This window comes from Lonchura striata, chromosome 13 (genome assembly GCF_050655825.1).
Source record: "Lonchura striata isolate lonStrDom1 chromosome 13, ASM5065582v1, whole genome shotgun sequence".
Classification (NCBI taxonomy): Eukaryota; Metazoa; Chordata; class Aves; order Passeriformes; family Estrildidae; genus Lonchura; species Lonchura striata.
This window is the reverse complement of record NC_140715.1, coordinates 13,761,135-13,776,930: the sequence shown is the minus strand read 5'-3', so window position 1 is coordinate 13,776,930 and position 15,796 is coordinate 13,761,135. Positions and strand designations below refer to the sequence as shown.

The window sequence follows — 15,796 nt, the reverse complement described above, 5'->3', positions numbered from 1 at the left end:
TGACTTCCCCCCGAGTGTTCCACTGATGATCCCAGGTGCCGGGCTGGTTCCATGCTGACCTTGCAGCGCCGTGGTGCTGGGGCAGTGTGCGGCCTCTGTTACCCGATGAACTAACTCGGTTTGCTCGTAGTTTTGTCTGTCTCGAGTTAAGCAATACAGGCCAAGGAGGGAAAGGAAGCAAATTTTTTGTTGCAAATTTACTCTGCGGCTTTTTCAGCTTCTGGGAGGGGCTGTTATGATAAAGGCTGATATATTTTCACATCTGCCTACAAAAAATGTAGGATTTGTCTTTCAAATGAAATTTGCTCTGCTGTGCTGCCAGCAAGATTTTTTTGAGTAGCTATTTTTGTGAAATACAACCCGAGAATTTGTATTGGCTTAACACTTAAAATGTAGCCAGGGGAAGATGGAATATTCATCTTTATTGTATTTGTTTCTCCTGTAATGAGACGCTGCTGTCTGTCGTAAAGGAAGTGGTTCTCCAGCCCAGGGAGCATGCCCAGTGATTTTCTGTTTGCTCCATTAGCTCAAATGTGTGTGCAGACCTTCTGATTTTTTTATGTGCATGTGCTTTTCTACTTGTTTAATCCTGCCAACTGCTCTTCTGGTTGGAAATCCATTTCTATAATGCTGGACATTACACAAATTTGTTGAAGCTCTTAATGCAGATAACGGGGAAGGGGGGTGAGCCTGCTTTGCCCGGTCAGCCTGAGTCAACTTTCTCCTTCCCATCAGTCACGCAGAGCTTTAGCTGCAGCTCACTGAGGGCACAAAATGCACGCAGTAAAGAAAAATAAAGTTTAAGGAACAGCTAGAGTGCTGTAAATGTCGCTTGGATTTTGATTTATGAAGTCCAAGCACAGCACAAATTGGATGGCTCGCTGTGCCCTGTGGAAATCTTTGTCTGCCTTTTTTTGAAATATTTCCATAACTAGTAATCATGGTATTGTAGCAGAGAGCCCTTCTAAAGGGCTTTTTGGTCACTGCTGCTATTTACTGCTACTCTGGTAATTGCAGCTCCTCATTCACAGGAATATTCATCAGGAATTGCAGTGTGGATGCCAGCAGTGATGCTCTGGATTTTTGGGGTTCTTGTGTGCATGATGCTTTGGGGACCAGAGCTGGAGCAGTGAGAGGCATCCTCCTTCTGTGTGTGATTTGCAGTGTTTGTGGAGCTGTTTCCAGCAGGACTGAGCACATCCCTGCCTGTTATGCTGTTCTGGTTGTTTTAATCTGTTGAATTCATCCATGGCACTTTGCCTGGTGGAGAGTGGTGGGAATGTTGTCAGCAGTGGCAGAGAAGGATGCCAGGCTGCTTTTTTTTCATTATTATTTGTAGTAAAGCCATACAAAGTCCGTCCAGGGCCTCATGACAGTGGTTTGAGTGGATGTCAAGCATGCACGTACTTTTTGTTTAAGCAATGGAGCAGGCAACCTGCTCAAAGTTTAGTGTGAGTTTATATACTGGTGTTAACTTCTGACTTAACTATCCAGTTCTATTAAAAATAAAAGGAGTCAAATCATGCTGGCACACTTTGGTAGCTACAGCATTTGGAAACTCTTCAGCTCCTCTCTATTTTCTTTCTTGATTTCTTCCCAAGAATAGCCGCAACACTTTCTTTTTTAGGACTTTGCCCTAATAATTACATCTGCAAAGATCTGCTGGGATGGGTTATCCCACAAACAGGATTATGCCCTTAAATGGAAAATAAGCCACCACAACGGCCAAAGTTTGGGGAAAAAATATTATTGTGGGAAAACAAGGTTGCTATATGTGTTATTCCATGTTGTGGAGCTACACAGTCAGGAAATGCTTGTTAGTGCAGAGAGGAAATGCTCATGTCTTCTAAATGCTTCTTGCATTCTTTTTTAATTGTTGTTATCGTAGGAAAACATGGCTCTAATAAAATACCAGCTACTACCCCCTCTGTAAAAGGGACAAGGAGGTGTGAGAAATTGGAGGGAGACAGGGAGGCCAGTCTTGCTTTATGAACTCTTTATTTGCTGGGTTCTGCTCCTCCTTTTCCCCACCAAGCCGAGGGGGGTGCAGCTCCTCTCCAGGCTGCCTGTCCAGCTCTCCAGCCCTGCTGCCTCTTGGCCAAAGATTTGGGCTAAATAATCCAATTAAGCTTTGCAGCTTATGTAACTCTCTTGGCTTGAGGCAGCAGCCAGTCTGACGGGATGGAGGCACATCTGGAAATGGTGTACTGAACATGCTGCCGCGGCCGGAGCCAGAACGCTTTGGACAAATTTGCTCATACGCACAAGATGTCCTTTGAACAGCAAGATGAGTGTGCATGGTCTCCTTGCTGAAGAAGTTGAGGAAAATGCTCCTGTCCATAAATTGTTTTCCTGGTTGGGAAACTTAACTGTTTTTTTTCCTTCCTCTCCCTTCCCCTTTGGAAGATCATCCTGCTTTTTCTTTTCAGCTCCAGAGGATCAGCCAGGCCCTGTAGTACACTGATCATAAATAACTCATGTTTTTTTTTTTTTTATTTCAAAGGTGGGAAGGACCTCCAGCATTATTTAGTCTGACTTCTAATCTGCTACCCATCATAGGAGTTTCTTTTTATGTAATCTGAAATACAGCTTGGTGTACAACTGGAACACAGCTCTGAAGACAAAGTATATTTTCTGAGAATTCATTATAACCCTGGTAATTTATCTTAATGCTTAATGACAGTATTAAAACATGGGCATTTTACGTTGGCTTGAGGGTTGGGGAGAAAATAGAATTCAGCCATTCTGTATTTCAAGTAGCATGCCCAACACAAGCTTAGGAAAAAAAGAAACCAGCGCATATTTTGGCATTCTTGGATGTCTCTTCTTTTGTTGGCATCCATTACTGTCAGTAGGGAAGTTATGGGCATTAACAGCAGAATGCATTTTCCTTCATGTGCAATGATATGTGCTTATAGCTTCATTTTATATCTGCTGTCTAACCTTAAAGAATTAATTTGTCAGGTGTGCAAGGCTGACTAAGCACTCACGTCCTGCCTGTTTCTGGGTACTTGGATGGCTGCTTGTCCAATACCTGTGCTGGGGAAGGGTTTTAGAAACATCACTTCCCTAAGATCTGGTATCAAGCACACAAGAACACACACACACACACACTACACACACACACACACACACGCAGAGGATTCCTGGGCTTGTCCTCAGTAAAACATGCCCAGGGCATTGGCTGCAGTGTGTGCACTGACCTGGCTGCCAATGAGCGGTGCCAGAGCTGCAGAGGTACTGGAGGTGGTTTGGCAGAGGATGTGTTTTGGTCCCAAGAGGGGACATTGCTGGGGCACAGCAGTGCTGAGGCAGTGCTCTGTGGCATCCTGACCCCACTGTGGCTTTTAAAGTGGTTTAGCCACTTCTGGGTGGTGCACAAGGATGTATACCTTGGCAAAACCCTCCAAGCTGGGGAGGTGGTGCAGAGCACTGGGTGGCTCTGCTCCAATCTGAAGCAATGTAGGGCTAATATTATATTTCTTCCAGTGTATGCATTTATAAGGCTGCCCCTGCTCTCACCAGGTTTTGGACATGGCCACGGGAACCTTGCAGGAGTGTCTTTGTAGTCATGAATACCTACGTGCAAAAATCATAATGTTATAGTTTATGCATTTTGGGGTTTTTCACGGTCATAAAACTAAATAATGAGTTCCCCAAAAGAGGATATGTGTCTTGAACCACTCCTCCCAGCCCATGCCAGCACTGGAGCTCCCCCATCTCCACTGCTCCCTCAGCCATGGGTTTGCTGGCAATGAAAACACAGCTGTGCTGCCACTACTTCCACATTGCTGCTGTTTCTGACTGACTGCCCGCGCTTGATGTTTTATTCCTAAGGAAGAAAGAAATTGGATTAGATTTTTCTCAGCCATGCACAGCAGTGATCCTGCGTAACAAAGCTGATCCGTGTGCAGGAAGCTTTGGGAAGCTGGGAGTGAGGATAGGTTATTAACTGGGGACTCACCCAGGGTGATTTGCTTGATGGATATATCAGCAAGGCTTTCCAGGAGGTGCTGAGCAGCCTCCACGGCCCTTGAGAGACCATTTCGAGTGCATCAGGGTTCCTAAAGCACCTCAATGCAGAAATTACCTCCCTGGACACTGAAGTCCAATAAACCTCTTTTAGAGAGGGAACAAGGGCTCAGATGTTGCTCTCCATTGTGGTGCTGCAGGTACCCCAGGGCAGGTTCGGTGTGGGTGTCACGCTGCTGTTTTCCCTGTGCCTGCTGAGCCTCGCTCCCCCCTGGTGGGATTTTCCCTGAGTTTTGACCTCCTGGCACCCCTGGGACAGGCAGATTGCAGTCAGCCAGGTCAGCCCCTGCAGTCCCCACTGGTGTAGTTTGCTGTGATTTCTGCAGTTTAACTCCTTCAGTACCAACTGTGCTTTGCTCAGCTGTGCTCGGGGTGATCCTTGTGCAAAAGCCATCTCCCTGCTATGGCTTTGCTGGGCAGCCATGGCCTCTCCAGCTCTCTGTGCCCTCTCTTGTCTTTCCCTCACACCTCCTTGAGCTGACAGCCTGATCCGATGGCATCCTTGACGTGCTGCTGGGAGGATGTGTGGCTGCACTGGTGCTTTCTGGGCTGCGTGAAATGCAGCTGTTTAATCATGGAAAACTCTCCCTGTGGGCTCTTAGTGCTGTTTCCTGGGCACAACTTCTGGCAGCCCATCTTGCATTCTCTTGCAGCACCTAAACATGTCAAATTTCTCTAACAAAGTTTCCCTCAGGGTGGAAGGTCTGGAAAACTGATCCACAGCAGCCCATAGCAATTAGGTTACCTTATACGTGGCTTATACCAGTAAAGGTAACAGTGTGTGAAATACTGAAAAGCCAAATCCATTTAAATAGACATGTTCAAAGGGAATGTGAGATTTGCTCACAGGGAGCGTGAAGTGTCTTCTGCCAGGACTCAGCAGCACTTTTTAAGAATAGTTGTGAAATTAAGCATAAATACCATGGTCCTGTGGTCCAGGCTCCCGGAATCACACCTATTTTTGGAGGTGGTGAGCAGCAGGCTGTAAAGCTCAGTGCACTGCCTTTAAGCCTTTAGGTAAACCTGACATTGCAAGAAAGCAAAACCTCCAGGGATGTGGTTTTGCAGACATTTAAACTCTTCTCCTTTCGGGCTGTTGTCCAAAAGGGCATCCTGGTTCCCATGTGCTTACTTTGTATCACTGGCTCGGTCAGCAGGATGATCTGACCCAAAACTAAGCCTGCAGCAAGGATGCTAAATTTTCCATCTGGATCAGGCAGTGGGACTGTGGGGCTGTGTGGGTTTTGGTGCCCTCTGAGGAGGTTCAGGGAGCACCCTGTGCATTTTGGCACTCCTGGCTCGCCGAAAGCCACTCGTGACACCTTGCCTGGCGCTCGGCACAGGGGAGAGAGCAATGCCAGTAACATTTCAGAGCAGCAGCTCGTTGAGAAGCTTTCAGGCATCATTTAATAAGCAATCAAAGGTCTTAGCAGTAGGACACCCGTGTAGTCAGCATCCTCCTCCCCTCCAGCTGTTTATTTTCTATCCTTGAAATGTCCTGCAACCCCCGCCTTGTGCTGTGCCATCACCAGCATCTGTGTTGCCTCTCAGCAGAGCTGATCTGGAATAATGCTGCTGCTGCTGCTGGCATGGGCTGGCAGGCAGCTCTGCAGCTGGGCTGTTGTGGGGTGTGGAATCAAGGCTGCCTGGGTTACTCCCTGCACTTGGAAATAATGAAAAGTTAATTTCCTTCAGGCTGCTATTGGAGGAATTCTGTTTTTGTACTTCCAGTGATGTGTTTTCTGCAAGGGGAAGAAATAAGGGCGGGTTTTATGCATTCTAGAGCAGCTGGTCTGGGTTTGTGGGAGAAGGTGTCAACATTATTTGATAACCCTTTCTCATGTTTTCTTGGCTGGTGAATGCCAAAAGGGAGAAGTGGGTCTTCCCACTCTTTTAGTGATATGTTTTTCTTCCCAGGAACTATCCTAGCATATAAAATGAAACAAGAGCCGTCAGATAGCATCAACAACTATAGCTGGCCTAAGTGTGCTATTTTATGGCAATGTCTTGCTTTTTCTCTGGGGAAAAGAAAATGTACCCCATTAAGTGCTCATGTTACAAGCCTGCACCCAAGGGGATAAATATTTCAAATATTAATGCTGAGTAATTTTTAAAAGGTTCTGCATGCATTTTATTTTGAGCATTCTGCAAATCATTTAAGACTACTAAAAACAAAATGCAATTTAGATCAGCTCATCCTGTGATCAGTATGTGGTGATTTTAAAATCTGCTCTACCCAACAGCATGGTTGTGCATCTGATCAGGCATTGGTACAATCGGGAAATTGGAATCTGGTGGTGGCTGTGGATCTGCAGGTAGACAAGATGTGCAATTTACATAAACAGCAGAGTGAGGGGAGTGCTCTCAATATCCTTTCACTCCAATACAGTCACATGCATTGCAAATGAGTTACTCTTTTGGAAAAAGAACTCAAACCTGACTTGCATTGAAGTTCTCATCTATTAACATCAGCGGAGCCAGGGACTTCAGCCAGAACTTCTGTGATTTCCTTGATATCCCTCTTAGTACATCACTCTAACTTTTCCATATGTGTTCTCTGATTTATAACACAGCAATACTTTATTTCACTGTTGTAAAATTCTCTCGTACACTCAGCCCTGCCAAAAGCTTCATATGTTATTGATTAAACAAATTCCCACTGTTCCAGGATCTCGGCTGCTCTGAGTCTGGTGGTAACTTTAGTGGAATGATGAGTGCAATGGTCGATTGTACAGGAGGTGGGGAAATACAAGGCACCAGCACTTACTGCTCTAATCAATAAACTCACCTTCAGTTTGCGAAGTGGAGCTGCTTTTTCCACTGGTCAGTGCCACATCTCTCCTGAGATGGGCTGAGCTTGTCCATCAGCTGAGAAGTGCTGGTGGCTCAGGGTCATTTGTGGGGGAGATAATGATGATGTTTGATTTTAGTAATGTTGGGAGAAGGATTAACAAGAATTTCATTTCGACTCCTTCACAGGCAATTACCGACAGCTGCTGCTAGAGAAGGGGTGTGATGATTAACACAGTGACCTTTGCAAGGATTGACTTCCCTTCTTGGAGGGATTCCTCTTGGATGGACTTGTGAACCATTAGCACTAAGCACAGAGCAGGATGCGTGGGAGCTATGGGATTTTTGTGGAACAAGGGCTCTGTTTCACTATTAACTTAATTAGGTTATAATAGAAAGGGTTTTCCTATTGGACTGCAAGGCATTTGCTCTGCTTCAGGATTTTCTGCTTCTGTAAAGTTCCAGAGCTGGGCCTTGCCAGCACCCGTGGGGACATGGTCCTGCACCTCCAGCCATCAGCTGTTCCTTTGGGGTTGTTTTGGTTCATGAGGTTTTACTCACTGGCTTTGCTGCTTGTTGTGAGAACAAGGTGAAAGGGAGAGAAATGCAGTCCGGAGGGCTTGGTGAGAGCAGACAAATCTCATCTGGGCTTTCCCTGCATTGTGATGGTTCACAATCCAGCATGACAAGTGACATGACCCATGGCATGGTAAATGCCCAGAGCTGTGTCTGGGCCCCGGGGATGCACAGACAAGGCTGCTGCAGGTTCCTGCATGTTCATGTTCAGCATCCTCTCCACTGCCAGGCTGTTCCTGCTGCCCTTAGGTGCATCCAGGAGCATTTCTCATGCCTATGCCATGTAAGGAAATTGCATCAGGCAAATGCATCTCCTTTTGAACCATACACAGGTTTGCTTGGTAGGACTGACCACATGTACGAGCTCCCAGCTTTTCCCATTCCCTTTTCCCCTCTTCCTTTGCACCCCTTGCCCAGGTTTGGCTGTGTAATGTCCTCACTTAAAAATCCTGTCGAGCTGCAATTATTTCGAGGTTTAATGACTCATGATTTCTATAATGCTTTATTTTGTTCACTTTCAGCATGTTTTTATTCCCTGGTCAAATAAAGGCTATTAAAAAACCCACCAAGTACAAAGCCTTCACTTTCCATTTGAGAGAAAAATGCTTCGAAAGCTGTATTGGTGCTACACAGGTAAATAATTAGATTGCTAATGAATTAGCTTTGCTTTGAAGACAAAAGCTTCAGTGTTCCTAATTAGGTTGTGAGGAGAGACATAGAAATGCATGGTCTTTCTCCCAAGGAAAACGGAAGAATAGGGGGCTCCTAACCCAGCTGAGACCAGGGACCACTGGCAGGACAGTGTTTTACCTGACCTTGGGCTCAGCACCTTCCAGCTCTTTGATATTGTTTAAATTCCTCAGTGAATTCAGAGAAATAATACACTTTGTCTGTGCAACAGAGATCCTTTTCAGTTTCAAATTAATATTTGAATGAAATGGTTACTTAGTGCTGTGTTTTGAAACAGGGACAATGGAAGCCTGTGGTATATTTTCATTATATCACTCTATTATTTATGCTTTTCATCATAAGCCCTATTATCATGCCCATCCTAAGATGAATTATGTCATATATTTTTTCTTTCCTCACAGAGAGGATTTTTTTCCAGGCCTTTGATCATTCTTATCACCCTCTCAAAAGCTCCTTTTAAGTCTGTATTAATACTCTTTTTCAAATGAGGTGAAAACTATTGTGGGATTAGGCAGCATCATTTTAATAATGTAATAATCTTCATATATGATTCCCCATCCTGTTCACTAACCACACTAACATCTTGTTTGCCTCCCTCCCTATCCACCCTTTTTTCCCAGGATTGCTGCAGATTGGGCTGCAGACACTGATGCTGTGGTTTCCTCCCTAGTTAATGTTGCTAATTAAGAACAATGTGAAAAATACCTTGTTCCTCCCCCAATTAAATTGCATCTATCAGTTTTGGCGTCACTTTGCCATTTGATTGACTTCTCCTAATGATTTGCTTCTTTTCTGGCTTTGACGAGCCAGAGTCCACTCTGTATTTGGTTACTTCACAAATTCATCTCCTTCCCCAGATCCTCACTAAATCTATTAGCTGGTGAGTTTAATACCAATCCTTATGGCTTCCTCTGGATAGTTAACCTTTTGCTATGATGAAAATTCACTGTTTAATCCCATCTTTTTTCTCTTTAGATCAGTGGTAGCATTTGCCCTCTTCCCCTTTCCTCCTTAGCTTTTTTGCAGCAAAAAGAATTGCCATCTGATTTCTTTATCTTGTAAATCCCTTGAATGGGTTGATAAAACCCCAGGACAATCAGAAGGACTGGTTCCTTTGTCAAAAGCTGATGGTAGTTTATACCTGTGGGGAATTTCCTCTCCTGCCAGTGCTTTTGTTTGGCAGGTGAAGCCCAGGAGATTGAGGAGCCCTTTGTATCCTTCACTGTGCTTCACCCACAGAGCTGCAGAAAGAGATCCCAAACCTGCTCTGCAGGTACCCAAGAGCAGTCTGACAGCTTCTGCTGCCTCCTCTACCCTGATCCAAGGCATTTTAGGCAGAGGTGATGAGCATTGCTGTTTACATTCCCAATTTTTGAGTTTCTACATCCCTACTTTGGAGCCTGCATTCCCCCTGGGGAGCCTTTGGATTTGGGCACAGGCACCCCTGTGACTTGCTCCCCTCCTTGGAATGGGGAATTGTAATGTTCACCATCTGTGTTGTGTTTCAGCATCCCCATAATGGGAAATCTACTCATCCCCATATCTGAAAATTTACTATTTAGGACTTTAGAAGCAAAACTAAAGCTTATTTTTGAAATATCCGAGTGCGTCTTGTCTGAACTGACTCTCCAATGCAAACAGTAGCTCATAGTTTGGAATAACAAGGCACAGGGGATATGAATTTTCCTCTCTCCTTCTGATGACGTATGTGCTGAGACAACATTAAACTCCAGCGAGGAGATGTGCAACAGAAATATGATCAACACCTACTGCTGCAAAAAGAAATAGTGACTTAAAGGTGCCCGTGTTCCCTGGGGAGGGACCATCAGTGGAGAGATGCATTGCATTTCTATCTCATTACACGGAGCTGCTGAAGGTTGAAATGCTGTTAAATATACCACAGGCTCTTATTAAATGGCCGTATTAAAGAAAACAACACAGCAGACTGGAGCTGGGGAAAGCTCTTGCTTTATTTGAGGATCATTTTTTCAGACAGGCTCACTTTTAATAAGCCTCTTGCCCTGGCTGACGAGTTCTCTCAACGTGATGCTGATGCCATGGGATGCTCAAACCCAGCAGCCAACGCAGGGGCAGCACAGGAGCCTCCACTGACTGTGGAGGATCTTTCCTGCTGCCATCACCCACCTGGGCAACCAGTGCCTTTTGCTGGGTGTGGAGGGTGGGTACTGTTTTTTCTGAGATGCTGTAGACTCTGGTGCTCCAGAACAGCTCTGCATCCACTCAGGACAGTTCTTGGCACAGGCTCCGAGTTGGAGCATAGTGGTGGCACTGAGGGGTGCATCAGGGTGGTGGGAGCATCAAAATACATTATTCAACCCCAGTTCAGGATAGCACACGCTGTAGGTACTGAACTGAAATAAAGAGGAAATAAAGGGCAGAGGATGAACACAAGGAACTGAACCACAGCTGGTTTATGACAGCTGTTTTGACCAGCAGTGCCCATTATGCCCCATCCCTGGCAGTGTCTGAGGCCAGGGTGGATGGGCCTTGGAGCAGCCTGATCTGGTGGAAAGTGTCCCTGCCCATGGCAGGGGAGTGGAATGAGATGAACTTTAAAGTTCCTCCAACCCAAATAATTCCATGACTCTGGTGACTGCACCTCCCTGTAAGTACCAGCAGCACCTAACCCAGCCCAATTGCTTTGAGCTGGAAAACCCACATGCCACCCCTCTCCTTCCCATGTCCCTGTCCTGCCTGAAGATCTTCACACCTGCAGCTATTTTCCCAGTAATCATTAGCTTTCTAGTGGTACTAAAGATTCTACTTTCCATGTTACTTTTTGCCTTGGTGGTAACCACAAATTGCAACATAATATAATTTTTAAAACTTGGAAAAGCTTCTTTAAAAACTTTTTTTACTTTAATTTTTTTTTTCTTTAAAAAATAATGTTAAAACCTTATAATAAAGGGTGTACTTATAAACAGCAGCTGTAAAATGCCTGCTTTGCCTGAGTATCTAGGTGGTTTGGGACACAGTGAAGAATTAAATGTCGTATAATGTTTACTGAATAGAGCATCCGTGTTTGCCATGTGGTGATGGCACTGCTGAAACACACTTTCTGTGCAGATGAATCAGCCCCCAACAGGGTAATTGCAACTGCTGGAGCCTTTTGGGAGGCCCACCCTGCCAGATACCACCCACTCGCCAAACTCTGCCCTTGACAGTGTTTGAATTGTTGCTCGGTGTGTCTTGGTGCTCAGTTCCTTAATGCAAATCAGGTTCTCAGTGGCTGCATATATCCCACTCTGCCAAAATATTTATGATTTTAAAAGATGAGTCTGAAGCTGGGAGCAGTGACCTGCTGGCTCACAGAAGGGAAGGTGATGTGTCTCTCAGCTTTCTCATCTCACAGGAGCACCGTTTGTGTTTCCTTAGATCTGAAGGAAGAGATCTGCTCAATCATCATCCTGCCTTTGGTGCGGGGGTGAGGAGGGGCTGATATTTGGGTATTTTGGATGCTAAACTATCCTATCTTACTGCTACTTAAGAGTCTCTTTGCAGCGTTTTTTGAGGGAGGATTTGGGGATTTGTTTATGGTGAATCTCTAGAGCTGGTTTCTACTTTTTAACGCTAGATAAGCAAAGGGCAACATTTTGCTTTTAATGGTATAAATAAGTTAATGTCGGGTTGCTGTAATCTCTGTGTGCAAAGTGCCTCACACCTGTGTGTTGCACCAGTCACCAGATTTCCATGTGAAACAGGACTGTTCCTTTTGTGCATCTCACAAGCAGAATTTAATTCACTGATATGGCACAGTAACTCCTTCTATCCATTTTAATGGTCCACTGAAATTCTGTTAGCAAAAGACCTAATGAATGTTGCGATTCAATCAGGGCAATCTAGAGTGTAATGCGTGGAGTGGTGCCAGCATTATATAAATCATTAAACATTAAAATGTAAAAAAAATAAAATAAAATTCCCTAACTCCAGGAGCTGCTGGGAATGGCTGGGGCTGGAGGCAGCTGGGGCCAGCATGGGTGCCTGGGGTGGAGACAGTGGCTCACCAGCCTGGTTCCTGTTCTTGCCTGTTAGCATTTTTGGATAACACAGATGCTCCAGCATGGAGAGGGTTGTTTGTGTGCTCTGCAGTCCCCCCAGACCCTTGCAAGTCCTAGAGGGGAAGCATTTGTTTCTTAAAGGGGTGCTTTAAATAAAATTAGGGAGAACAGTCATTACAGAGACATTTTCTGTAAGCAGATGAATTTTCTGCTCTATCTTCATTTACATTGTAAGGGAACTGCACTTCTTTTTGCTCTTTTGGCTTTGGGAATTCGTGCAACAGCGGTCAAAAGGTGCAGTTATGCTCTAGAAGCCAAGATTTTGTAGAGATAAACAGTTTAGAGGTTTGAGGGTTGTTTTTAGTTTTTAAACCAAGTCTCTTGAAAGTCTTCCTAATGAGAAGCAAGTCCAGCTAGCAAACACTGTGTGTTTGCTTTTGAAAATATTGAATTGGAGGGAAATCTCTGGCGTTAGCCATGGGTCCATTCTGCTGGGAGAGGTTATCAGCAGAGAACAAAACCAAAAGTAATTGGAACTGAAATATGGATGTGTTTAAAATGCACTCTCTGGGAGGTTGGAGTGTGATTGGAAAGACAAATGCAAAATGCAGAAGTGTAACATTCCTGACTCTGTGTGTGATAGTATGTATGTGTGTGTGAGTATGGATGACTGTGTGAGATTTCAGCGGGGAGGTTTTATTGGCACTGGTCTGATTTTGTTTCTGTTCTTCTGGTTTAGGATCAGATTATTTTGCTTTCACTCAGAAAGTGAAAATGGATGTGGATGCATTTGTCCCAGCACTCACCTCTGCTAGGAAACATAGTTTGCACTTAAGAGTCACTTGAATAAGAATGACGACACAGAATTCTCCATAATGGAGAAATACTTTTTATTGAGGGGTTGCTGTCTTAGATGGGTAAATCCTTTGGGAAGGTGCAGGAGCTCAGCTCTGTGGGACACCCACAGGTTCCTGGGGAGCAGCCTGTAAGCCCCACCAGCCTGTGCCCATCCCTTGCATGTTGCTGCTTCCCAACTGCTGAGAAGTGACAGAATGTTCTGGCTTTGAAGGCACCCACTAAGATCATCAAAGTGGTTTGTGTTGCTCAGCATACCCAGCCCAGGCTTCTCAGCTAGGAACACAAAGCCTGGCAGCTGTGTCCAGGCACAGCTGTGCAGGAGAGGGGCTGGGGGGACATTGGTCAGTGAGTGATGCTCAGCCAGACATCTCCTGTGGTCACTGTCCCTCAACCTGGGGCTGTTCCCCCCTCCAGGGATCCCCTCTCAGAGCTGCTGCAGTGGGCACGGCAGGGACAGATGGTGACTGGCACTCAGCTGTGCCCAGCGCTGCTTCCCTGCCCTGCTGAGCACCAGCTTGTATGAGGATGCCTGGTTCCCACTTGCAGCCTCACAGCCAGCCTGCTTCTAAAAACAGATTGTGAAAAACCATTGAGTGCAAATATGGGCCCTGGCAAGGTGAGAAATGGGTTCTTTGCACATGTGTGCTGCAAGTTTGAGAGGGTTTTGGTCTCCCAGGTCAGTCCTGCAGCCTGTCACCTAAGGCTGACTTTCTTTCTTAAATCAGTATATTTTAAGCCCAAAGCAATGTGTTATCTCTTAAGAAAAAATAAGCTCTCTCTTTTTTTTTTTTTTTTTTTTTTTTTAATAGCTAAGAGTTTTTGTCCTGCAGTGCCTGAGTCTAGGGATATTTTAAGAGCTCTGTTATCTTGTGCTGGGAGGGAATACAATAAATATGTAGATAGGGAGTACTGCTGGTTTGAAAGGTATGTAAAGGGTATGAGCTGACACTAGCTGAAAAATTTGTTCAGCCTAATTAGCAGCAAATCACTTCTGTGTCCAACCTTGCTTGTAGAGATGGGAGCCAATCCCCCGTCCTTATCCTCTGCTGCCCTTTGTGGGTTCTCAGAGCCCTCCCTGGCTGAGAGGTGAGGGTTTTTGTGAGGACACAGATCTGCAGCCATGTGTCATTGCAGGCCGACAAGTGCAAAATTACTGGAAATTCATGGGAAACTGTACACCCATCTCAGGCTTTGTCTAGGATTGTTCAGGCTGTCATCAGAACCAGTCACGATCGATCAGCTTTTAAATTTAATGAAATTTTAATTAAAGAATGGAAAGCCTACGAAGACATCATATGACAAGGGAGCTGAAAGCAAACACAATTTCACTTCCAACCATTAACCAGAAAAGCAGCAAATGGTTGACTGCACATCACCATTGCAGTCTAAGAAAAGTACAGCTCTTGGCTTCAGCGGGCAGGTCATTAGTGACTGAATAATCAGTGACATTTCCCTTCTAAATCTGACACAAATGAAGTGCAGTGCTCTGGAAAAAGCCATTAAGTGCAAAGCCTCGCCTTTACTCTGCTCCAGGTATTGCAGGACAAGATCTAATGGCAGCCTTTAGCTGTGATTTGGCTTTGATAGCATCCACAGGATAGTAACCCCCCCAGGATGCCAAGAGCCAACTGCTTCCAGCCTTGCACAAACCATCATGTTGTGCAAAAACAGAAAGTGAGACTTGTTCCTTGCTGCTGTTCCCAGATGCAGCCAGTAAAAGACACAAGTAGGAAAATCTATAATGTGGAGTATTGGGAAGCTTAATGTAGCTGTATTCTTATGTCTGAGAGGTAGCAGCAGGTAAAGGTCTCACTCATCGTGGGATGAGTTTTTAAAGCCTGACGTCCTCTTGAGAATTCCTGTGGCAGCTCTCAAAGCTGGGTGTTAACTTGTTTTTCTGCATATTTGAAAATGTTTTTTTTGATGGGAGTGGAAAGCAAGCAGCACCACACAGGAAAAAGGAAGGACTGGTCTTGTTTATGTCTCTCCCTTGAATTTCTCTGAATAACGTGTTGTCAGATGGACGGAGCCATCAGATGGGTGTAACTTCCTCTGCTCCCTCCCCGTGTGCTGTAGCTTTGAAAATAATGTCAAAAGGTTAATAGGAGCCAGACTGCCTTGGGGGTGTCCCTTGTGCTGAAGCAGTGAGTCTTTAAGGAGGTTTTTCTTGGGGGAAAGACTGAATAGGGGAAACTTTTTCTAGGCAAAAGCATTACCAGCACCTGGACTGTGAAGCACTGTTGTCTTGGAAACTCTGTGCACTTAAGCTGGATATATCTGATTTTCAAAATTCCTTTTGCTTTTTCTTCAAGGACCCTGAAATAGAAGTTTTTAAATGCAGTCAATGTATCTTTTTCAATTGCTTTGATTTATATTTAGCCCTGTGTTGTGAAGTTCCAGTGCAGTATTTTTGATCATTAACTCTCCTAGTCATGTTTGGGTTAAGAGTCTACTATTCAGTGGATAAATCTGCTTTGGGTATAGTCTTATGAGTTATAATCTTAGTGAAAACAAATGAATAACCACAGATAAAAGTCTATTTTTAATGAGCAGTTTCATTAATAATGGGAAAAAATGTCCCAGGAAAGTTCATTAGCGGCTCACTGATTCCACTCCCAGCTGTTGTACAGTTAGTTCTGACTGAAAGCTCCTGATAGTTTTATTGCTCTGTTTACAGAGCATGGGATAAGATGTTGTTTCAAAACAAAAAGCTTTGTTACCTTATCAGAAGGGGTTTTTTAATACGTTTATGATGCATCCTAAAGGTGTATGTCCAAACACTTGAATTCATATAAGCATCCAGGCAGCTGTTGCCATGTGATTTTCTTTAT

General features: G+C 44.7%; 1 protein-coding gene across 4 annotated transcripts in view; it reads left to right on the top strand.

Moving 5' to 3' along the window:
- The window catches only part of MGAT4B (alpha-1,3-mannosyl-glycoprotein 4-beta-N-acetylglucosaminyltransferase B), a 52,647-nt gene that overhangs the window by 20,595 nt on the left and 16,256 nt on the right, over positions 1-15,796 (top strand). The window contains exon 1 of one of the 4 annotated variants that reach the window (XM_085591382.1): positions 7,986-8,031. The exons of the other annotated variants lie outside the window; for them this stretch is intronic. Within the exon in view, the coding sequence (XP_085447508.1) occupies positions 8,001-8,031 (31 nt within the window). The 5' untranslated portion in view covers positions 7,986-8,000. Of the gene's footprint in view, positions 1-7,985; positions 8,032-15,796 lie in introns of those variants that run through there. 4 annotated transcript variants of the gene reach the window in all.